This window comes from Nicotiana sylvestris, chromosome 8, assembly GCF_000393655.2.
Source record: "Nicotiana sylvestris chromosome 8, ASM39365v2, whole genome shotgun sequence".
In the NCBI taxonomy this organism is placed as follows: domain Eukaryota; kingdom Viridiplantae; phylum Streptophyta; class Magnoliopsida; order Solanales; family Solanaceae; genus Nicotiana; species Nicotiana sylvestris.
In genome coordinates, this window is record NC_091064.1 from 133,935,439 (window position 1) to 133,959,971 (window position 24,533).

Sequence of the window (24,533 nt, forward strand, 5' to 3'; positions counted from 1 at the left end):
ATGGTTGCTGCCTGGGGAGAAACATCAGATGAGGAATCGGAAGATGAAGCCGAAGATGAACAAGTTCTTATGGCCATAGGAGAATTAGATGATGAACAAGAGGTAAGTATTCTTCATCTCAAAGACAAGATTAAATTCCTGTCTAAAGAAAGGTTGTCTGAGTTATTGCAGGATTTCATTGATGAGTTTGAGATAATTAACAATGAAAAGGAAGAGCTGTCTAGGGAATGTATGATCCTAAAAGCCAAATGCAAAAAATCTAGAGTTTAGGGCTAGTGAGAGTGAGAGTGAAAATACTTAGTTGAACAACTAGGTTCTTGAACTTGACACTAGTGTCCTAGAACTTAGGTCTGATAACATAAAACTGAAACTAGGAACAGGAAAGAAGATAGCTGATCACACTTGTCACGCCTCCTTTTCACCTACACCCGTAAGGGCGTAAATGAGTTTTTCCATTTAAAGAACAATCAGAACGAGATTCAATTATTAATTATTCAGAGTCGCCACTTGGGAGATTAATGGTGTCCCAAGTCACCGGTTGAATCCCAAACCGAGGATATTTATGACTCTGTTAACAGTCCGTGAACCAGAAATCCGAGTAAGGAATTCTATTAACCCGGGAGAAGGTGTTAGGCAATCCCGGGCTCCGTGGTTCTAGCACGGTCCCTTAACTGTTGTATTTGATTTTTATCTCATTTTAATACCTGTTAGCTTATGTGCCTTTTATTTAATTTTGAACCTCTTTTTATCATTATTTATTTTTTTAAAAGAATTGCAACGTCGTGAAAATACGTTTCGAACCACGTCGCAATCAATGCACTCGTGGTTGTCAACACATTTCGACTTCGTCGAGATTTGGATTTGGGTCGCATCAATGCGCACCCGAGTTTAAGAAGGTACTTTAATTAAAATCGCGCCTAAAGATTCTAGCGTAATATTATTTTGGGAAAGACCGCGAAGTTCGCTAAAAGGCCATCCCCAAATTCTAATCATTTTTAATAACTAATTATTGAAGGCCTACAATTATTTTGATTCGGTGAGGCTCGTCTCAACATTTATTTAAGGTCAATCCTAAGATGACTATGGTTTTCCTTTTTGTTTCATCTCTAAACGATAAAAATCCTACTTATTTAATATTGTGGAGATCGGGCTTCAAATTCAAGTTTGGGCCCAAACAAAAGGGAGTACCCTTTAGCTTGGACCCACTACCTAACTCAAAGCCCACAGCTACCCCTTTAATTATAACGAATCAACTGCCATTTCACCTTTGGGCCTGAATGCCTTTAATTGCCCAACATTGGCCCAGTCCTTTAGTTCCAATTTACGTGAATCAAAATCAAATCAATGTTAACAAAGCAACGAAAATAGAGAATCTGATGATTATTTTGAACTTGAATGACGGTATACTTTAAACAGTTGTGCAATTTGATAAACGATTTACTACTCAACACTGGTTGCGAACCTAATTTCGTAATCATTCCCACATTAGCCAAAAATCCACCCTATTCTAGTTACCTACTGATTTCGATATTATTTACATGAAACTAAACATGCTTCATGAAATGACTAGGATCATTTTTGACTTAAAAAAAATCCAACACTACAGGTTAAAATGCAAACAATCACTAATTACCAATTCCTGTTAATTACAGATCTGTGAAGGTTCCATCACAAGAAATCAAATCCAATTTACATGGATTATCCTATCACCGTGACAGGAAGCTACATTCACTCAGTACTTTACAGATAAAACTTCACATGAAGAAAATTTATAGTCCATAAAGTACAGTTAATATCATATAACACAGTCCAATTCCAATCACGCTTAACTATACTAAACAATTAACTAAATCATATTAAATCATACACAGAAATACTTAAACATAACAGAAGAAGATTTATAACAGAAACTGCAGCTTCATTTCCCATCAGGAGAATTACATTGAGACAGACTTGAGGTATGTACCTGGATAAGGAAAATATGAGAAGAAAAGAAATCAGCTACTTTGAACAGCAACAGCAACACAACTCAGCAGTATAGCATCACAGAACAGGCTAGGAAATGATTTTGAAAAACCAGAAATACAAGCAGACTCAACAGATCAATTCAACACACACTTGAAATTCACTCCTAGCCCTCACAGCTGAACCTAGACGCCTCTGCAATCCTGCTGGACCTAAAACCCAACTGAAATCCAAAACTAGTAATGAAACAGTAAAACTGTTTTTGATTTCTTCATTTTTTGATGTTTTATTTTTTTGAGTACTGGAATTGAAATGCTAACTGAAATTGAAAGCAGGGAGGAGAGCTTTTGGGCTGAAAGTTCAAGTCCCCTTCCTCAAGGCACTTGATGCCCTTTTATAGGTGATACAAGAAGGTTAATCAGATTTTGGGTTTTCTTTTTAGTCCCTCCCCTATTGTTAGTTTAGTCCTCTTATTTCTAACTTGTTACTCAAGTAAGCACCCCTATTGTGCTGAAATGTGCACTAAAATCCTATTCTAGAAGGCCCTAGGGTATTTTTCTACCCATGCAATACCTATACTGCCCTTTCATTACTTTGAAATTACTATTCCTATCAGAATTACTCTTTTCCATGCCCAAACTAACCTTGAAAGCTTCTCAAAGTTATTGATTCTACCCACATTCTCGACAGCTATAACCAATCCCCTAAATTACTCCAAAACTAACTAAGACTGATTAAATAGAACTCAGAAATTAACTAATCGAACTAACCAATCCCAATTGCTCAATCACACCAACTCAATCAAACTAGTAAAAACCAGAGACCAGGATCAATCAAAGCAGAGCTTAAGCTACTGATCAACATTAAATGAAATTAACTAACTCTTAACTAATAAGCTCACAATCGACCATTCAAACAACAAATTCAGAACTGAAAGAAATTGATAGAACTATACTAATACACAAAAAATAAATCGTAAAATTAACGGAACACTTATTGAAATCAAGATTGTAACTAAAACTTCAACCATGCAAGTAAAAAGAAGCAGGAAAACTCACTGAAGCACGAGAAACTCCGGCCAGTCATTGACGTCCGAATCCTTTCCGATTTTTGACACGCAACATCCCTAACCATGTGTTCTTACAAGAGAACACATGGTTAAGGATATTACGGTTCGAAATCATAAAGATTTTGGTTAGGGAAGACCAGGGATTGTGTGGTGTGATTTTGGGCTGGTTTGGATAAACTTGCGATCTGACCGGAAACTTCAATCGAAGATTCGACGAGCTCTGGCAACATTCGAGGGAAACAAATAATGGGAGTGGAAAGAGGAGTTCATGGGGGATCTATGGTGTTAATCTGGGTTTGAACGGTGTAAGTGGCGTTCACCGCCGGCGAGGGATTTTGGGGCGGCGCGGATTAGGGTTCATGAAGATGAGAGGTAGGGTGAGGAAGGTGAGAGACCGGGGTGGGGTGGGGGGGGGTAATGTTCGGACATATATGTATTAAGGTGTGAGGCTTCCTGGCCGTTGGATCATGGGACCTCGACGGCTTGGATTAATCGAAGCCAAACGACGTCGTTTTGAATCTAACGCCTTGGACCGGAGGGTTCTGGGCTGCTTGGGCGTGATTGGGCTGGGATCCGTTTGGGATGGGGGAGTTAAGAACGAAATTGGCCCAGATTTTTGGGTCTTTTTAAGACCACATATTCCACTCTTATTTTCTTTTCTCTTTTATTTCCTTTTTCTCATTTTAAATTTTTTTTATAATTTTTATAAAGATGTAAAACTAACATGAAATCCTGATTGTTTCAAAACAAAGACTAATTAATTCCCTAAAATTGTTTAAAAACTATTTCATGACAAATTCCCAATAAAAATCATTAAAATGCAAAAGTGAACTAATTTTGTGATTTTCATGTTTTGTTCTAAACAAATTAAACCTTAATTGATACTAAAAATATAAAACTAAAACCTAAATGCAAAAATGCATATTTTTGTATTTTATAAAAATTAACATGCGCAAATAGAATGCAACAATTATCAGAAAATGACGCCGAAATGCACAAAAATTGTAGAAATAAAGAAAACTTATTTTGTTTGGGATCTTGGGAATAATCATATATGGGGGCAAAAATCACGTACTCACAGCTGCCCCTCTTTGCTCGGAAACACGAAAGGTTTTCGGGCAAAGATAAGTGAGCAAATACGAGCGATTTTTTGCCCGTTCAAATATTCCGTTATGAAGCGTTTTGAAAAGTTTGACCGCATCCTGCTTCAGATGTTGCCTATATATCCTGGGCTAAACAGGAATCAGGTCAATGTAGTTCCGGAATGTCTGGTAGCTGGGACTACCAGGAACTGTGATTTCACTGCGCTTGCTGCTGTTACTGCTTGCTGACCTCCCTTATTACACCACGTCAAAGATAAAAGAAGCTAAACTAACTATGCTCTATGAATTACAAAAATCCTATCTAAATTCTTCAAACTTGCTCTTGTACTTCCTTGCTGCCTTGTTGTCTTGTGTTTCCTTGTTGCCTCATTGTCTTGTGCTTTATCGATAAAATTACCTGTTGCTATTCCCCTGGTGAATTGAGATGTTATTCCCTCTCTCCAAACTGCTGAACTTAAATAAACTCGAACTTGAATGTATTCCTCTGTTATCCAGGCGGGCTCCTGACTGCTGAACTTAAAATTGAAACTACTCCTCTATTATCCAGGCGGGCTCCTGACTTCGACTGCTTAAAATATTTAACACCTCCATTCTCCAGGCGGGCTCCTGACTTCGAATACACCAAGAAATTGAATGAAAACTAAAATCTGAATTGTGTGACCTCTGTTCTTCAGGTGGGCTCCTGATTGCTAAAATTAAATCGTATATCTCTATTCTCCAAGCGGACTCCTGAGTGCTAAAATTAAATTGTATGTCTCTATTCTCCAGGCGGACTCCTGATTTCTGAATTTTGAATTCTGTACCTCTGTTCTTCAGGCGGGTTCCTGACTTCGAAATAAACAAAGAGATTGATGGGAAGCTAAAAACTTGAATTGTATCACCTTCGTTCTTCAGGCGAGCTCCTGATTGCTAAAATTAAATCGTATGTCTCTATTCTCCAAGCGGACTCCTGATTGCTAAAATTAAATTGTATGTCTCTATTCTCCAGGCGGACTCCTGCTTGCTAAAATTAAATTGTATGTCTCTATTCTCCAGGCGGACTCCTGATTTCTGAATTTTGAATTTTGTACCTCTGTTCTTCAGGCGAGTTCCTGACTTCAAAATAAACAAAGAGATTGATGGGAAGTTAAAATCTTGAATTGTATCAGCTCCGTTCTTTAGGCGGGACCCTGATTGCTTAAAATTTGCATGGTATGTCTCTATTCTCCAGGCGGACTCCTGATTTCTGAATTTGAATGTATTCCCCTGTTATCCAGGCGGGCTCCTGACTGCTCCAAACAATTATGAACCTAAGGTGTTACTTCTTACTGTACCAAGGTATCTTACCCGGGTATATGAATTACATCCTATTTTCCAGGAAGGTCCTGACAACTTGCATTTATTCTAATCATGCAAACTTTGCAACCAAATTATATTCCCCTATGCTATTCAGGATTATCTTGTATTTAATCAAACCGCACTTTGCGATCAAACCTGATTACTACTTGTTTTTCCTTCTTGGAGAATTCCTCCTCAACGGCTAACTTTCTTCCCCTGTTTCAATCAAAGAAAATTTTGTCAGTTTAAAACGGTGGTTAATTGATGGCATTCTTGCTGAAAAGTCCTTCCACTGCCTTGCTTTGTGTTGACTGCCTTCCATGCATTGACCCTGAACCGCTTGACTTTCTGGCCAACTTTTAAATTTCCCAACATCTGGCGACCTAAACGTTTTACACCCATGCTGTTATTCACTTTCTGACCTTTTGTTTGAGATTTTGCCTTTCCCACGACATTCCCCAATCATTTCACCGATGAAACTTTCGTTAATTCCCTATATTCCACTTGACATCAAGTTGTTTTTGACATGTTCTGACCACGTTGTGCTTTACAATTCTGGAAGCTGGTAGTGAGCTTTGAAGTCCTTTCTGCTTGTGTTGACCAAAACTAGTACTGAAACATCTCGGCTAGATAAAACCCTCAAAAGAAAATGAAATGTGATGATTATTGAGTTAAGGATAAGAAGAATCCAAAACCAGATGGCTGTTTTAAAAAGAGAAGGCAAAGAAACTTATCTGAGCGAGACAGCTGGTAGCAATGGTTATGACATGCATTTTGGATTAATCGGCCCAATCTGTCCAAATAACCAGCTCTCAATTGCCATACTTTGTTGCCCAGAACATCCATCAATTGTTTGAATTACCCAGACCTTACCCTTGCTTTCTTGCGGTACCTCGAAACATTTTTCCACCCACAGACCTCTTGCCATTTAACCATCTTTCAACTCACTTTCGCCTCAAGGTGCCCGCGAGGGTTTTCACCAATAAGACTCTCTCATTTATTTTCTCTCAGCTCCCATTGCCTTACGGTGCCCGTGAGGGTTTTCACCCATAATACTCTCTCATTTTTATCTTTTGTTCTTCTTGCTTTAACCAGAGTGTTGCCACTGCCACGAATTACCGTTACCCGCTTGACTTGGCATTTCCTAATAATTGATCAGAAGGTCTTTCTTTGGACCATAATATAGGCTTTTGGATTGGGTTAGAAATAAATGTATGAAAGGCTCAAAACAATTCAAATGGGTTCAAATTACAACTTTCGGAATCCAACTTTCACAACAATCACAACTTCTACCCCAGTTTCTTGCTTGGGGATTTTTGGATTTCTATTTTGGTATGACTGAACCTCGGAGTAAGGCTGCCTACGTACACTTTCGGGATCAAGTCAAACGTAGTTCACTGTATCATAATTAACTTTCGTTGTTGTATTTTTCTTTCTTTCCTTTTCTTTCTCTTTCTTTTCTTTCCTTTTCTTTCTTTTCCTTTTCCTTTGTTTTTCTCTTCTTTCTCTTCTTTTGCTTTTCTTTCTTTTCCTTTTCCTTTGTTTTTCTCTTCTTTATTTTATGTTCGGCACCTGTGTTCCTTGATAGTGCCCTTGATTCCGAAAGAGGGGTATGAAAAATAAGTAAGGCTCAAAGGGGATAACAAGGGATAAGAGTGTTTGGATAGCAGGACAAAACGCCTTCATCATTTCAATCTTTAAGATATGCCAAATACAAACAGATACATTCAGAAATAAAGAAATCATACATAATATCTCTTGACCGCATCTGAATTGATGGCCATTTCTATACATTTTCCTTCCACATCTGTCAAATACAATGCTCCGTTAGACAACACTCTGGTTACTACAAATGATCCCTGCCAGTTTGGAGCAAACTTTCCTTTTGCTTCAGCCCAATGAGGCAAAATCCGCCTCAGCACTAACTGTCCTACTTCGAATTTCCTTGGAAGCACTTTCTTGTTGTATGCTCTTGCCATTCTTCGTTGGTATAGTTGGCCACGACACACTGATACCAATCTCTTCTCGTCAATCAAACTCAACTGCTCAAGACAGCTTTTCACCCATTCATCATCATCGATCTTAGCCTCCGCAATGATTCGCAGAGACGGGATTTCCACCTCTGCGGGTATTACTGCCTCGGTGCCATATACCAATGAATAAGGAGTCGCCCCCATCGAAGTACGAACGGTGGTGCGATATCCTAACAATGCAAAAGGTAATTTCTCATGCCACTGTCTAGATCCTTCAACCATCTTCCGGAGTATTTTCTTTATATTCTTATTGGCTGCTTCAACCGCACCATTTGCCTTGGGACGGTATGGAGTGGAATGCCTATGGGTAATCTTAAACTGCTCACATGTCTCATTCATTAAATGACTATTAAGATTAGCCCCATTATCCGTGATGATTACCTTTGGAATCCCAAACCGACAGATGATATTTGAAGGCACGAAGTCGACTACAGCTTTCTTAGTCACAGACTTGAACGTCTTAGCTTCCACCTATTTGGTAAAATAGTCTATAGCTACCAAAATAAACCTGTGCCCATTTGACGCTACTGGATCAATTGGCCCAATAACATCAATGCCCCACGCCAAAAAAGGCCATGGCGCGGACATCGTATGTAGTTCTGATGGTGGAGAGTGAATCAAATCTCCATGAACTTGGCACTGATGGCACTTACGCACAAAACTGATACAATCCCGCTCCATTGTGAGCCAATAATAACCTGCTCGGAGAATCTTTTTTGCTAGAACGTACCCGCTCATATGCGATCCACAAACTCCGGAATGTACCTCAGTCATGATAGATGTGGCCTGTCTTGCATCCATGCATCTCAACAACCCGAAGTCTGGAGTTCTTTTGTACAACACCCCTCCACTAAAGAAAAACCCGCTTGCCAATCGCCGAATTGTTCTTTTCTGATCATCGGTGGCCTGTATCAGATATACTCCCGCCCTAATGTACTCTTTGATATCATGGAACCACGGCTCGCCGTCAATTTCCTCTTCTATCACATTACAGTAAGTATGCTGATCACGGACCTGAATCTGCAATTGATCAACATAAGCCTTATTTGGATGATGCAACATCGACGCCAAAGTAGCCAAAGCATCGGGAACGTCATTATGAATCCTTGGAATGTGCCTGAATTCTATGGCCTAAAAACGTTGACAAAGCTCATGCAGACACTTCCGATACGGTATAAGCTTCAAGTCCCGTGTTTCCCATTCTCCTTGAATCTGGTATACCAGTAGGTCCGAGTCACCCATGACCAAGACTTCCCCTACACCCATATCCACAACTAATCTCAATCCCAATATACACGCCTCATATTCTGCCACGTTGTTCGTATAGTAGAAACGAAGACGAGCTGTAACAGGGTAATGCTGACCTGTTTCAGAAATAAGTACCGCTCCTATTCCCACGCCTTTCATATTTGAGGCCCCATCAAAGAAAAGTTTCCATCCTGGCTTCTCATCTTGTTCCAATTCAACAATGTGCATCAACTCTTCATCAGGGAAATAAGTTTTCAAAGGTTCATAATCTTCATCGACGGGGTTCTCAGCCAAAGGATCGGCTAGTGCCTGTGCTTTCATTGCAGTCCGTGTTACATAGATAATGTCGAACTCTATAAGCAGGATCTGCCACTTTGCAAGCCTCCCTGTGGGCATGGGTTTTTGAAAAATATACTTCAACGGGTCCAAGCGAGATTTAAGGTAAGTAGTGTAAGATGACAAATAATGTTTCAACTTCTGTGTCACCCAAGTTAGGACGCAACATGTCCTTTCCAGATGAGTATACTTAACCTCGTAAGATGTGAACTTCTTACGGAGATAGTAGATAGCCTGCTCCTTTCAGCCCGTAACATCGTGCTGCCCCAGTACCCACCCGAATGAACTATCCAAAACTGTCAGATATAGAATCAAAGGCCTCAATGGTTCTGGCGGGACTAACATGGGTGGGTTCGACAAATACCCCTTTATCTTATCAAAAGACTCCTGACATTCATCAGTCCATTTGACCGCGACGTCTTTCTTCAACAATTTGAAAATTGGCTCACAAGTTGCCGTGAGCTGAGCAATGAACCTGCTGATATAGTTCAATCTTCCCAACAAACTCATCACCTCGGTTTTGTTTCTCGGAGGTGGCAATTCCTGAATAGCTTTGATCTTCGACGGGTCTAATTCAATACCCTACCGGTTGACTATAAACCCCAACGACTTCCCAGATGGCACCACAAAAGCACACTTTGTAGGATTGAGCTTAAGATTGTACCTGCGAAGCCTTTGAAAGAACTTTCTCAAATCTCTGACATGGTCGGATTGCTGTCTAGATTTCACGATCACATCATCCACGTATACCTCGATTTCCTTATGTATCATATCATGGAATATGGTCGTCATGGCCCTCATATAAGTTTCCCCAGCATTTTTCAAACCAAACGGCATGACCCGAAAACAATACATTCCCCACGGCGTGATGAATGCCATCTTTTCTGCATCTTTCTCGTCCATTAGAATCTGATGATAACCCGCGTGACAATCCACAAAAGAGCCAATATCATGTTTGGCATAATTGTCGATCAGTATATGGATGTTGGGCAGTGGGAAATTATCTTTCGGACTTGCCTTGTTAAGATCTCGATAATCGACACATACCCTGGTTTTGCCATCTTTTTTCGGCACATGCACGACATTAGCTAACCAAGTGGGGTATCGTGTAACTTGAATGACCTTTACCTCAAACTGCTTGGTAATCTCTTCTTTGATTTTCACACTTATGTCCGTTTTGAAATTTCTCAGCTTCTGCTTGACAGGGAGGAGTGCCGGATCAGTGGGTAATTTATGAACCACCAAAATTGGTGCTTAGACCTGGCATATCATCATATGACTATGCAAAAACATCTTTGTACTCATGCAACACTTTAATTATCTCCTCCTAGAGTTGCGGCTCCAGATGAACACTTACTTTAGTTTCCCGCACATTGTCTTGGCCCCCTAGATTAACTGCTTCTGTGTCATTTAGGTTTGGTTTGGGTTTTTCTTCAAAATGACTTAATTTTTTACTAATTTCCTCATAAGCTTCATCGTTGTTACAATCCACCCCATCATCACACTCGATTTCTTGTATTATTACTTCCGAACTAGATTGGCTTTTAAAACTGGGCCGAAGATTCCTCATGCATGTCATAGCATTGATATCAGCATAAAAAGAACTGTACAAAAGAAAAGAAAAATGGAAACAAAATTAGGAATGAAGAAAATTGGATTTCATTGAATGTAAAGATAACAAGGTTTTAACTCATCCAAACGGACGGAACATACCAACTGGATTACAAACCCTGGAATAATCCAGGTGACAAAAGGAAAACAAAACCCACTACCACGACTCCCTCCGAATTGGAAGAGGAGTAGCTTCCCAATTGTTGATGTTAGCATGTGGTCCGATGTACTATATGTCTGCTCCGCTTGACCCTTCCCCGGCCTCAACCATGTTCACTTCAGCAAATACTCTCTCGAACACCTTATCCAAGTTCCCCTCTGCCCCAATCAGTGAACCTGACACCTTTGCCAATGACTGTTTCTTGCTACCCGGCCTGCGAAGGACCTGGACAAGCGTGGAATTGGTTTGGTAAGAACCCAAGCTTTAATTTTCAATTTACGGGCCCTTCTAACATCTGACGCTGTTGGTTTGAACCCCAATCCGAAGGTGTCCAGATTTTTGGGCAGAGAAACGGGTTGAATAATGCCCTGAAGTTCAGCCCCCAGACCTTTTCCTAGCACGAACCCGTTACTCAGCATTTCGGATACTACCATGATGGTCGCAGCGGCCACCCTGGGACATGGAATGATTTTACCCTCGGGCACTCTTCTCACCGGGACCGTGTCGAAGACCTGATAAACCCATGGTCCCTTATCATCTTCAGTTTCTATAAAGGGCACAATGGCATCATTCATGGCGCATGTGGGATCTTCCCCGTATAACACAATTTCTTGTCTGTCCCACTCGAACTTGACCATTTGGTGCAGCGCGGAAGGCACGACTTTGGCCGCGTGGATCCATGGTCGACCCAACAAAAGATTGTAAGATACTGCAGCATCCAACACCTGAAATTCCATAGTGAACTCAACTGGGCCAATAGTCAATTCGAGTACAATATCCCCTACTGTGTTTGTTCCCCCTCCGTCGAACCCTCGAACACAAATGCTATTTTTACGGATTCTATCATCATCAATCTTCAACTTTTTCAATGTAGACAACGTGCAAATATTAGCACTCAACCCGTTATCGATCAGTGCCCGAGTAACCATTGAACCTTCACACTTGACCGTTAAATAGAGAGCTTTATTGTGTTCTGTGCCTTCCACAGGCAATTCATCATCAGAAAATGCTACCCTGTTCACTTCAAAGATCTTGTTGGCAATTGTCTCCAGATGGTTCACTGAAATTTTGTCGGGCACATGAGCTTCATTCAATTTCTTCATCAAAGCTCGGCAATGCTCGTCAGAATGAATCAATAACGACAACAACGAGATTTGGGCCAGTGTTTTTCTCAGTTGTTCAATAATGGAATAATCTTGCACTTTCATCTTTTTCAGAAACTCTTCTGCCTCTTCTTCTGTCACAGCTTTTTTGATTAGCACTGGGCTGTCTTTAGTGCCCTTAGCCTTTCTCAACTCTTCGGGGGCAAAACAACGTCCTGACCGAGTTAGTCCTTGTGCTTCACAACTCTCTTCCTCAATTTCCTTTACTTTGTATGTCACCACTACCTTGTCATATTTCCACGGTACGACTTTGCTATCAACCATGGGTAACTGGACTACTGGTTTTATGACAACTGGTTCTACGTAGGCCTCTTTCACAACCACCACGGGTGCAGATGATGACCCTGGTACCCCTAACTTGACTAGCTCTGGCTTTTTTGCAGCAACAAATGGTCCCTTTCCCATTACCAACACTAGCCTATCTTTTATTGCTTGTAACTGAACCACTGGTCTTGCGCTCACTATCTTTTCTTTGGCTTCCGTAGAATGAATCACCATAACCACCTGCGAGGGTTTTTTAGGCTCTGTCCCCTTATGTATCAGTTCGATCATATTGGCTTCATAATGCGCTGGTAACGGATTTTGATTGATGCTTGGGGCCTCTGGAGCCTGTACTTCAATACGGTGATTATCAATGAGCTCTTGTATCGCATTTTTCAATTTCCAACATTTTTCAGTATCATGCCCCGACATCCCTGAGCAATACTCGCAGCTAACAGAATAGTCCAGGTTTCAGGGAAGGGGGTTTGGTGCTTTGGATTCAATTGGGGTCAACATTCCCAACTGTTTCAATCTATGGAAAAGAGCAATGTAAGATTCTCCCAGCGGAGTAAATGTTTTTCTGTTTGGGGCCTTCTCACTTCTAAAAGCTTGGTTTGGGCGGAAGCTGGTTCCTGGTCTGTTTGCCCTGGGAGGTGGATAGGTGTTTTGTGGGGGTGGATGCGTGTTTTGGGGATTTGGTGCACGTCATTGCGAGTGCACCGGAGGCTGAGTGTAGGTCTGGGCATGGTGGATAGAAAAGTGTGGTTCTGGTGGTGGATAGTAGTGTTGCGGTGGGCCATATGGGGTATATTGGTAGTTTGGGTGGTGGGGTCTGGGTCGGTTGTAGTAGAGTGGAGGGTTATTGGGCCTGGACCAAGCACTAGCTTCAACCGTAGCAACTTCTTCCTTCTTCTTCTTTCCAAGCACACCACCAGTACCGCTTTGGATGGCCTGGGTGGTTGCTTTCAATGCCGAGTAGCTCAAGATCTTATTAGATTTCAATCCCTCTTCAATCATGGCTCCCATCTTTACCACTTCATTCAACGACTTTCCGACATATGTCACCAGATGACCAAAATAGGTAGGCTCCCATGTTTGTAAGAAGTAATCTACCATCTCACTCTCGCTCATTGGAGGATCAACCCTTGCTGCTTATTCCCTCCAGCGGAAACCAAACTCTCTAAAACTTTCCCCAGGCTTCTTTTCCAATTTCAACAATGACAGACGGTCGGGGACTATCTCAAGGTTATATTGAAAATGGCCAATGAATGCCTGTGCCAAATAATCCCATGTATACCATCGGCCGGGGTCCTGTCTCGTGTACCATTCCAGCGCGGACCCGCTCAGGCTTTGACTTAAATATGCTATCAACAATTCATCCTTTCCCCCAGCACCTCTCATTTTGCTACAAAAGCCACGCAGATGGGCTACTGGGTCACCATGGCCCTCATACAAGTCAAACTTCAGCATTTTAAACCCCGCAGGCAATTGAATATCAGGGAAAGGGCACAAATCTTTATATGCGACGCTGACTTGGTTACCTAGACCATGCATGTTCCTGAAGGATTGCTCCATGCTTTTGACTTTACGAATCACTTCCTCCTGTTCTGTATTCTTAACCGGTTTCTCAACCTCTCCCGGGATTTCAAAATGGGGAGAATAGATATATGGCTCAGACGCTTTGAAAGTGGGTTGGGGGGGGGGGTAATATTGGGTGTCGTGAGCTTGGAATAGCGGCTCACTGGACGATCTATGTAATGGGGCTAGGGGAGGTGCCACAAAGATTGGAACCATGGGTGGGGGAGGGTTCTGTTTGGGGGGTGGAGCTGGGGGAGCGTATGAAGTGGTACCATAACCCTGGGCATGATAGGGGAAGGATGAAGATGCGTGGGGAGTGGTGGGCTCCTGAGCTTGAGCCAGGGGTGGGATGTAAGATGGATTAGCGGGATACAGTGGTGCCGGATGTCCCTGAGACCATGCCCGATGCATTTCAACCATTTGTGCTTTTAATTTCCTCATCTCTTCTTTCATAGCACCCACATCTGTTACCTCAACTTCATTTGAAGGGTCTACGATGCTGATTTCCGAGTCCTGCCCTGTCATTTTTACTTTATCTTTCGACCGGGTGTTGTACGGGTGAGTTGCCAGAATTGCCAATCAACTAACCACCTGCCTGAACTCACACATTTAGACAACCACTTTGTTAGCGATTAAGTTTTAACAGATTTGACAACCGCACGTTGGCATGAATGCACTTATATAGTTAATCATTTCTATTATGCATTTGCTCGATTACATGCGTCATCCCGACACTTCGCCCCTTCTTTCTAATTTCCTCACCTCATCCCTCTCTTGTGCTCTTCCCTTTCTTTTATTTCTTTCTTTTATGTGTTCCCGCTCATTTCTCTTTTTGTTTTTCTGCACTTTTCTTTCTCTCTTTCTTTGGTTTTTCTTTTCTTTTTTTTTTCTTTTTTTTTCTTACGATTATGGTTGAATCCTATGGTGATTGCCTACGTATCGTGACCCCGCATGAATCAGACCAAGCGTAGTTCATGAAAATAAATGCAAAAATAAAGGGTGGAAACAAGAATTTTTTGAAATTTTCAATTTTCATTACTAAAACAAACTATTACAAACTCAACACTTTTCGGAATGAAACTAACAGACGCAAATTAAAAGCAAATACAGACTCTAAAACTGCAAACCGACTTGACTTGGAAAGATAACGGGCATACGAAAGACTGACTCAAAATGGTAGAAAATTACAGACATGGACTATACATATTCTAGTGCTTCAAACTTAGGTGCCCGCGGGGCGTCGTTCGGCCTCGCCGCGGGCCTAGGATCCAAATCCCTTTCAAGCTGCTCTAATTCATTCATGGTTTGTTTCACATAGATCATTACCGCTAAGACCAAAGTAGTATAGTTCATGTCTTCACAAACCCGACATCTCCTGAAAATGGCATGAGCAATGGCTCTAATCCTGTCTTTTGTTTGCTTCTTTTCTATAAGCAAGCGTCTTATCTGATCGCTGCACGTCTTTAAAGCTCGAGAGTCCTGCAGGTGTTGATCTTGCAACTGCTGCACTTCTACCTCCATTTGGGCCAACAAGTCGTAACAGTGTCCACTTTCAATTTCAAAATCTCTAGCCTGCCTAACCGCTTTACCCTCAAGGGCAACCACTTTTCTCTTTAAATTGGCAACAATTTTCTCATGGTCCCTTTTGAACTGATTCAAGTACTAGCGACGCTCCTCTGTTCTTGTAGCCCACTGTGCTTTAAGCTCTGCCATGATATTCTCAGATTTTTCTAATTCATCCCGCCATTCCCTGACTTTGTTTTCCAATCTTTTTACCAATTGCTCATCAGATCGGCTCCTCAGTTGCTTATCGACGGTTATCTTCAATTGCCGGATTTGGGCCCTAAGTGCTTCATTTTCTCGAGCCAGTCTATTCTTTTCACCTTGATCTGCGCCAACCTGTACACTGTTCTCGAATTTCAGACTCTCAACTTGCTGCTTCAGTTTACCAATCTCAACTCGATAGCCTTCTTCCTTTTCTAACCAGTCCCACTGCTCTTGGGACGACTTGGCGAAATCTTCGAGATGAGGTCTTTTAGCCGGTCTCCCACATGCCATGTCACCTCTGAACCAATCATGATACCCTGGGGCAACTTCCCCTTTAACCCTATCAGACACACAAGTGTTTGCCATCAAATGTTGACACTCACTCCAGATTTGGCGAACCTCTTCCTCGGGGAACCGACCGTCAGAACTAATTTCGACCACTTGGGTACTCAGATCTTCATCTGTCGGTACTACTTGATACCTCCCGAGTTGCCTCAGAACCCGATATGGTGCATAGGGCTGGATGCTTTTGAGTCCCATCAATAAAAAATACGGTCGGGCTGCTGGCATATATAAGACTTCTTCGACAGGCAACCATCGAAGCACCCACTGTATCTGGCTGGCATTGAGGTTCCGACATAATGATGTCCAGGCCGTGACTCATTCAGGTAGACTAGCCCCTTTGATTCTTGTGTAAAATTCTCCTATACAAGTTTTCTCAACCGAACCATAACTCAAAAGCTGAGAGCGAGAGCATAAATGCTCAGTCATCCACATTTGTAACAACAAGTTACATCCCTCAAAAAATTTGCCCCCAGCTTTGCACGCAGTGAGAGCCCGAAAGATGTCAGCCACGATCATAGGTGCTAAAGTGCTTTTCCCCATGGTTTGCAAGGTACTGACGACCCCTGCTACTTTCAAATCAATATTACCATCTTTCCTTGGGAATATTATGAGGCCCAAAAAAGCTATCATAAATGCCACCCGTCTGTGTCCCTCCCATTTTTGTCGGTTACTTCTACTGCATAGTTTAAAGTCTGGATTATTGAACCCGCCCATGTGGCCATATCTATCATATATGAAGCGAAAACTGCAGAAACCCTTTACAAAATCTGGATGATGAACTGTTCGGGGTATTTTCAAGGAATCCAAGAACTGGTGTATGGTAATGGCCCTAGGAGCAATCAAGTATTTGAACCTCAATAGAGCTTGATCACTTCCAATATACCCCGCTATTTCTTCCAATGTTGGGGTGAGCTCAAAGTCTGAGAAATGAAATACATTATGTGCCGAATCCCAATAGGCTACCAATGCCCTGATAATATCCCCCGAGGCTGAATGTTTCATAAATCCGGAAGGTCTTTCAAATATTTTTTCACTTCGTCTTGCCCCTCTTTGCCTAAATCATTCCACCATAATTGCAGCTCAAAAGGGATTTTGGTCATTATTGAAAAGGGCTCATTTATCATCGTGCTCATCCTGCACATTTATTAAAGCGTTTAAGCAAAAAGAAAAACTTTTATTCGACTCAAAATAAAAACTATCTATATTTTCCGACTAAAAAAATAAAACTATTCATATTCTTCAGATTTTTTTTTTAAAATGAAGGACTCGACTTTCAAACGAGGCCTTTCGATACTTCGGGAACAAAGATTTTAAGGCTGCAAGATTCATCCAAGATGGCCGTTTTTGCAAAGTCAACCTTCCGGCGTTCCGTTTGGGAGCATTTGGCTATTTTTGACAGAAACGGCATCACCTGGTTTATTTATGACAAAAATTAAAATTTTGATATTTTTTGGCTATTTTTGCAAAGGGGCGGTTAGACCCGATGAGGATTGCCTACGTATCTAACGCCCTGTGAGAATCAAACCATGCGTAGTTCGGGCAAATTAACCGAACTATTTTTAAAAACAAAACCCTTTTTCATTTTCAATTTTTCAACGAACAATAAACAACCTATTTTCCAAACTAAGAATAAAAGACTCTTTTTTCTCAACGAACATTTTCCAAAAATAAAAGACTGATCCTTTTTTTCCTTTTGCTTTTAGTAAAACAGATTATTAGAAATAAAGCATTTTCCTTTTCATTTTCTCAAAATTTCGGCAGAGTTTCGACAGTGTTTGGGCATTGGGTTTTTAACTCCCTAACTGTTATCTCTCTCTTCCTTTTTCTCTTTTTTTCTTTTTCTTTTTTTTTCTTTTTTTTTTCCAATTTTCCAACATTTTCGGGATCCAGAAACCGGTCAACATGCAAGTTTGGGACAAATAAATGCACAGCACAAGAGAATGCATTAAGATGGTCTTTTCATTTCAGGTTGCTAGTCCTAGACGGACCCAACCCCTGTGTTGAGTCCCCTAAGTCAAATGCAGCGTGATGCAAATAACCGTTCCTACTAGGGATTCGACATGAAGTCATGTTATTCTATGTTTAAATCCAGAGTCAGTGTTCTAGAGTGTGTACCCGAGTGGACAACTCAAGTCGAGGAGGGGGCAACTTACCGGGAACCAAAAGGCCATCCGGCTTCGTAACTTGTCCGGCCTCTTTCTTATTTCAAGGTATGACACTAACAGAATAGGGAGTCTCAACCAGTAAGCACATCCCTGGAGGTGAAGAGAGAAGGGTGTCGGCACAGTTTATATACAATTCAGATAATATCAAAGCGGTGACATTTAGCACATTCAGCACAAAACATGTAGGAAAATCAGATACAATCAAATACAACAATTTATCTAAGCTCGAATTCTGAACCCTGAACCAGAGATTCTGGGTTCGATCCCCAGCAGAGTCACCAGAGCTGTCACACCTCCTTTTCACCTACTTCCGTAAGGGCGTAAAGGAGTTTTTCCATTTAAAGGACAATCGGAACGAGATTCAATTATTAATTATTCAGATTCGCCACTTGGGAGATTAATGGTGTCCCAAGTCACCGGTTGAATCCCGAACCGAGGATATTTATGACTCTGTTAACAGTCCGCGAACCAGAAATCCGAGTAAGGAATTCTTTTAACCCGGGAGAAAGTGTTAGGCATTCACGGGCTCCGTGGTTCTAGCACGGTCGCTTAACTGTTGTATTTGATTTTTATCTGATTTTAATACCTGTTAGCTTATGTGCCTTTTATTTAATTTTGAACCGCTTTTTATCATTATTTTTTTTTAAAAGAATTGCAACGTCGTGAAAACACATTTCGAACCACGTCGCAATCAATGCACCCGTGGTTGTCAACACATTTCGACTTCGTCGAGATTTGGATTTGGGTCGCATCAATGCGCACCCGAGTTTAAGAAGGTACTTTAATTAAAATCGCGCCTAAAGATTCTAACGTAATATTATTTTGGGGAAGACCGCGGAGTTCGCTAAATGGTCATCCCCAAATTCTAATCATTTTTAATAACCAATTATTGAAGGCCCGCAATTATTTTGATTCGGTGAGGCTCGTCTCAACATTTATTTAAGGTCAATCCTAAGATGACTATGGTTTTCCTTTTTGTTTCATCTCTAAACGATAAAAATCCTACTTATTTAATATTGTGGAGATCGGGCTTCAAATTCAAGTTTGGGCCCAAACAAAAGGGAGTACCCTTTAGCTTGGACCCACTACCTAACTCAAAGCCCACAGCTACCCCTTTAATTATAACGAATCAACTGCCATTTCACCTTTGGGCCTGAATGCCTTTAATTGCCCAATATTGGCCCAGTCCTTTAGTTCCAATTTACGTGAATCAAAATCCAATCAATGTTAACAAAGCAACGAAAATAGAGAATCTGATGATTATTTTGAACTTGAATGACGGTATACTTTAAACAGTTGTGCAATTTGATAAACGATTTACTACTCAACACTGGTTGCGAACCTAATTTCGTAATCATTCCCACATTAGCCAAAAATCCACCCTATTCTAGTTACCTATTGATTTCGATATTATTTACACGAAACTAAACATGCTTCATGAAATGACTAGGATCATTTTTGACTTAAAAAAATCCAACACTGCAGGTTAAAATGCAAACAATCACTAATTACCAATTCCTGTTAATTACAGATCTGTGAAGGTTCCATCACAAGAAATCAAATCCAATTTACATGGATTATCCTATCACCCTGACAGGAAGCTAAATTCACTCAGTACTCTACAGATAAAACTTCACATGAAGAAAATTTATAGTCCATAAAATACAGTTAATATCATATAACACAGTCCAATTCCAATCACGCTTAACTATACTAAACAATTAACTAAATCATATTAAATCATACACAGAAATACTTAAACATAACAGAAAAAAGATTTATAACAGAAATTGCAGCTTCATTTCCCATCAGGAGAATTACATTGAGACAGACTTGAGGTATGTACCTGGATAAGGAAAATATGAGAAGAAAAGAAATCAACTACTTTGAACAGCAACAACAACACAACTCAGCAGTATAGCGTCACAGAACATGTTAGGAAATGATTTTGAAAAACCAGAAATACAAGCAGACTCAACAGATCAATTCAACACACACTTGAAATGAACTCCTAGCCCTCACAGCTGAACCTAGACGCCTCTGCAATCCTGCTGGACCTAAAACCCAACTGAAATCCAAAACTAGTAATGAAACAGTAAAACTGTTTTTGATTTCTTCATTTTTTGATGTTTTATTTTTTTGAGTACTGGAATTGAAATGCTAACTGAAATTGAAAGCAGGGAGGAGAGCTTTTGGGCTGAAAGTTCAAGTCCCTTTCCTCAAGGCACTTGATGCCCTTTTATAGGTGATACAAGAGGGTTAATCAGATTTTGGGTTTTCTTTTTAGTCCCTCCCCTATTGTCAGTTTAGTCCTCTTATTTCTAACTTGTTACTCAAGTAAGCACCCCAATTGTGCTAAAATGTGCACTAAAATCCTATTCTAGAAGGCCCTAGGGTATTCTTCTACCCATGCAATACCTATACTGCCCTTTCATTACTTTGAAATTACTATTCCTATCAGAATTACCCGTTTCCTTGCCCAAACTAACCCTGAAAGCTTCTCAAAGTTACTGATTCTACCCACATTCTCGACAGTTATAACCAATCCCCTAAATTACTCCATAACTAACTAAGATTGATTAATTAGAACTCAGAAATTAACTAATCGAACTAACCAATCCCAATTGCTCAATCACACCAACTCAATCAAACTAGTAAAAACCAGAGACCAGGATCAATCAAAGCAGAGCTTAAGCTACTGATCAACATTAAATGAAATTAACTAACTCTTAACCAATAAGCTCACAATCGACCATTCAAACAACAAATTCAGAACTAAAAGAAATTGACAGAACTATACTAATACACAAAAAATAAATGGTAAAATTAACGCAACACTTATTGAAATCAAGACTGTAACTAAAACTTCAACCATGCAAGTAAAAAGAAGCAGGAAAACTCACTGAAGCACGAGAAACGTCGGCCAGTCATTGACGTCCGAATCATTTCCGATTTTTGACATGCAACATCCCTAACCATGTGTTCTTACAAGAGAACACATGGTTAAGGATATTACGGTTCGAAATCATAAAGATTTTGGTTTAGGGTTTTGGCCAGAAATTCTTAGATCTGAAATTTGAGCCGCTTCACAGAGATTTGAAGGAAAATAATCATGGATTTGGGTTGAGGGAAGACCGGGGATTGTGTGGTGTGATTTTGGGCTGGTTTGGATAAACCTGCGATCTGACCGGAAACTTCTATCGAAGATTCGACGAGCTCCGGCAACATTCGAGGGAAACAAATAATGGGAGTGGAAAGAGGAGTTCATGGGGGATCTATGGTGTTAATCTGGGTTTGAACGGTGTAAGTGGCGTTCACCGCCGGCGAGGGATTTAGGGGCGGCGCGGATTAGGGTTCATGAAGATGAGAGGTAGGGTGAGGAAGGTGAGAGACCGAGGTGGGGGGGGGTAATGTTCGGACATATATGTATTAAGGTGTGAGGCTTCCTGGCCGTTGGATCATGGGACCTCGACGGCTTGGATTAATCGAAGCCAAACGACATCGTTTTGAATCTAACGCCTTGGACCGGAGGGTTCTGGGCTGCTTGGGCGTGATTGGGCTGGGATCCGTTTGGGCTGGGGGAGTTAAGAACGAAATTGGCCTAGATTTTTGGGTCTTTTTAAGACCACATATTCCACTCTTATTTTCTTTTCTCTTTTATTTCCTTTTTCTCATTTTAAAATTTTTTTTCTAATTTTTATAAAGATGTAAAACTAACATGAAATCCTGATTGTTTCAAAACAAAGACTAATTAATTCCTAAAATTGTTTAAAAACTATTTCATGACAAATTCCCAATAAAAATCATTAAAATGCAAAAATGCACTAATTTGTGATTTTCATGTTTTGTTCTAAACAAATTAAACCTTAATTGATACTAAAAATATAAAACTAAAACCTAAATGCAAAAATGCATATTTTTGTATTTTATAAAAATTAACATGCGCAAATAGAATGCAACAATTATCAGAAAATGACGCCGAAATGCACAAAAATTGTAGAAATAAAGAAAACTTATTTTGTTTGGGATTTTGGGAATAATCATATATGGGGGCAAAAATCACGTGCTCACAACACTCATCTCACACTAGAAGAAAACTTAGGAAAAATGAAGGATGAGCTATACAGGAAAGATGAGCAGATAAGAGTATTAAAAGAAGATCTAGGGAAGGTAAAACATGAACTAGACATAACTTGCAAATGGAACAAGGCTTTTGATGCACTCTTCTAGCTATACGAACATCACAGTAGCAACAAAAGAGGACTTGGTTATGGAACTCAAGCACGTAAGTGGGATCCTGAAAGAAAGTACCTCACTCTTCCTGAAAACAAAATTTGCACACATTGTGGCAAGACTGGCCATTACAAAAATGAATGAATGCAAAAGAAAAGGCTAGCCAAAAGAACAAAACCTTTGTTCAATAAAAAAATAGGTTGCCTGGGTGGGCTAGAAGGAATCTGATTTATCCCTTTGCCCATAGAAAGGGACCCAAACTAGTTTGGGTTCCTAAGACTAACCCCTGATTTTTTTTTGCTGGTCCAAGTGAAGGAAAGCAGCCAAATATGGTACATGGATAGTGGCTGCTCAAAACATATAACTGGAAGTAAGAACCAGTTCCTTTCACTTAAGGACTTAAAGGGAGGCAATGTCTCCTTTGGAAATGGGAAGAAAGGTGAGATCATTGGGGTTGGAAAGGTAGGTAAGACAGACTCTCACTCTATTGAGAATGTCTACTTGATAGATGGCATGAAATACAGCCTTATCAGTGTGTCACAACTATGTGACAGAGATAACCTTGTAGCATTCACCTCTACTAAATGCTTTGTGATTAATCTTACCACTGACAAGATTGTTTTGAAATGAAAAAGAGTTAACAATATTTACATTGTAGATTTGTCCACTCTCTCAGAAAATGAACTAACCTGCCTACGTGCTGGATAATGATCCCCTCCTGTGGCACAAAAGACTTTGTCATGCCAGTTTGAATCAGCTAAACAAATTGGTCTTTAAGGACTTGGTGATAGGGTTACCTAACATAAAGTTCAAGGAAGACAAAGTTTGTGAGGCTTGTGCAAGAGGGAAGCAGGTAAGATCATCCTTCAAAAGCAAGAAAATGGTAAGTACAACCAAGTCGTTGGAACTGGTCCATATGGATCTATGTGGTCCAATGAGAACCATGAGCAGAAGTGGAAAGAAGTATGTAATGGTACTTGTTGATGACTATTCTAGATTTACTTGGGTACTGTTTCTAACATCTAAAGATGAAGCATTTGACGTGTTTACTGCCTTTGTTCAAAAAACTCAAAAACAATTAGGAAATCAACATGCATCAATTAGGTCTGATCACGGAACTGAATTTAAGAATGCTAAGTTTGCTGAATTTTGTGGTGAAAATGGTATAGATCATAACTTCTTTGCCCATAGGACACCTCAACAAAATTGAGTAGTTGAAAGAAAGAATAGGACTCTTGAAGACATAACTAGGACTATGCTTCTTTCTAGTAAATTGCCCCATAGCTTCTGGGCAGAGGCTGTAAACACTGCATGTTACATTATCAAAAGATGCATGACTAGACCTCTTATAGAGAAGACTCCCTATGAGTTAGTTAAAGGGAGAAAACCAAATATATCCCATCTTAGTGCATTTGGTTGCAAGTGCTTTGTGCACAATAATGGAAAAGACTTCCTAGGTAAGTTTGATCCCAGAAGTGATGAGGGAGTATTCTTGGGATATTCTTCACATAGCAAAGCATATAAAGTGTTCAATAAAAGAACTTTGTGTGTAGAAGAAAGTGTACATGTAGTATTTGATGAAACTAATATTCTTTCTGAGATACAGGAACACGAAGATGAAGCCATTGGATTGGTAAAGGATCTGACTGAAGCCTCAGCACAAGTCAAAACGGCACCAAAAGAAGGAACAGGTGATGGAACAGGTTCTTCCATCCAAGGCAACCTGACAGGAGGAACTAATCAAGGAGGAATTAAAATAAATCCCCTAAAAGAACATGTTCATGACACTGTTCCTCAGCAACAGAACATGGGAGAAATATCCAGTAGAAACCAATTGGTTGTGAAACCTCACAAGTATCAAAGTTCTCATACTATAGAGAACATTATTACTGATCCAACATCTGGAGTTAAAACTAGACCCCAATTAAAGAATTTGTGTGCTTTTGATGCCTTTTTATTTTTTATAAAGCCTAAAAATGTTGTTGAGGATTTGCAGGATGCAGATTGGGTGATTGCAATTCAAGATGAACTCAATCAGTTTGAGAGAAGTCAAGTTTGGCATCTAGTTCATAGACCCAAGGATATATCAGTCATTGGTACAAAGTGGGTCTTCAGAAACAAACTCTATGAAGATGGAACAGCTACAAGAAACAAAGCAAGACTGGTGGTCCAAGGTTAA

The 24,533-nt window shown here is 40.4% G+C and overlaps 1 protein-coding gene across 1 annotated transcript; it reads left to right on the forward strand.

Annotated features, from left to right (window-relative positions):
- LOC138875695 (uncharacterized) lies at positions 1–24,533 on the forward strand. Its single transcript, XM_070154557.1, has 2 exons — positions 1–102; positions 23,961–24,533. Exons 1-2 carry the CDS (start codon positions 1–3, stop codon positions 24,531–24,533), a joined length of 675 nt encoding a protein of 224 aa, XP_070010658.1.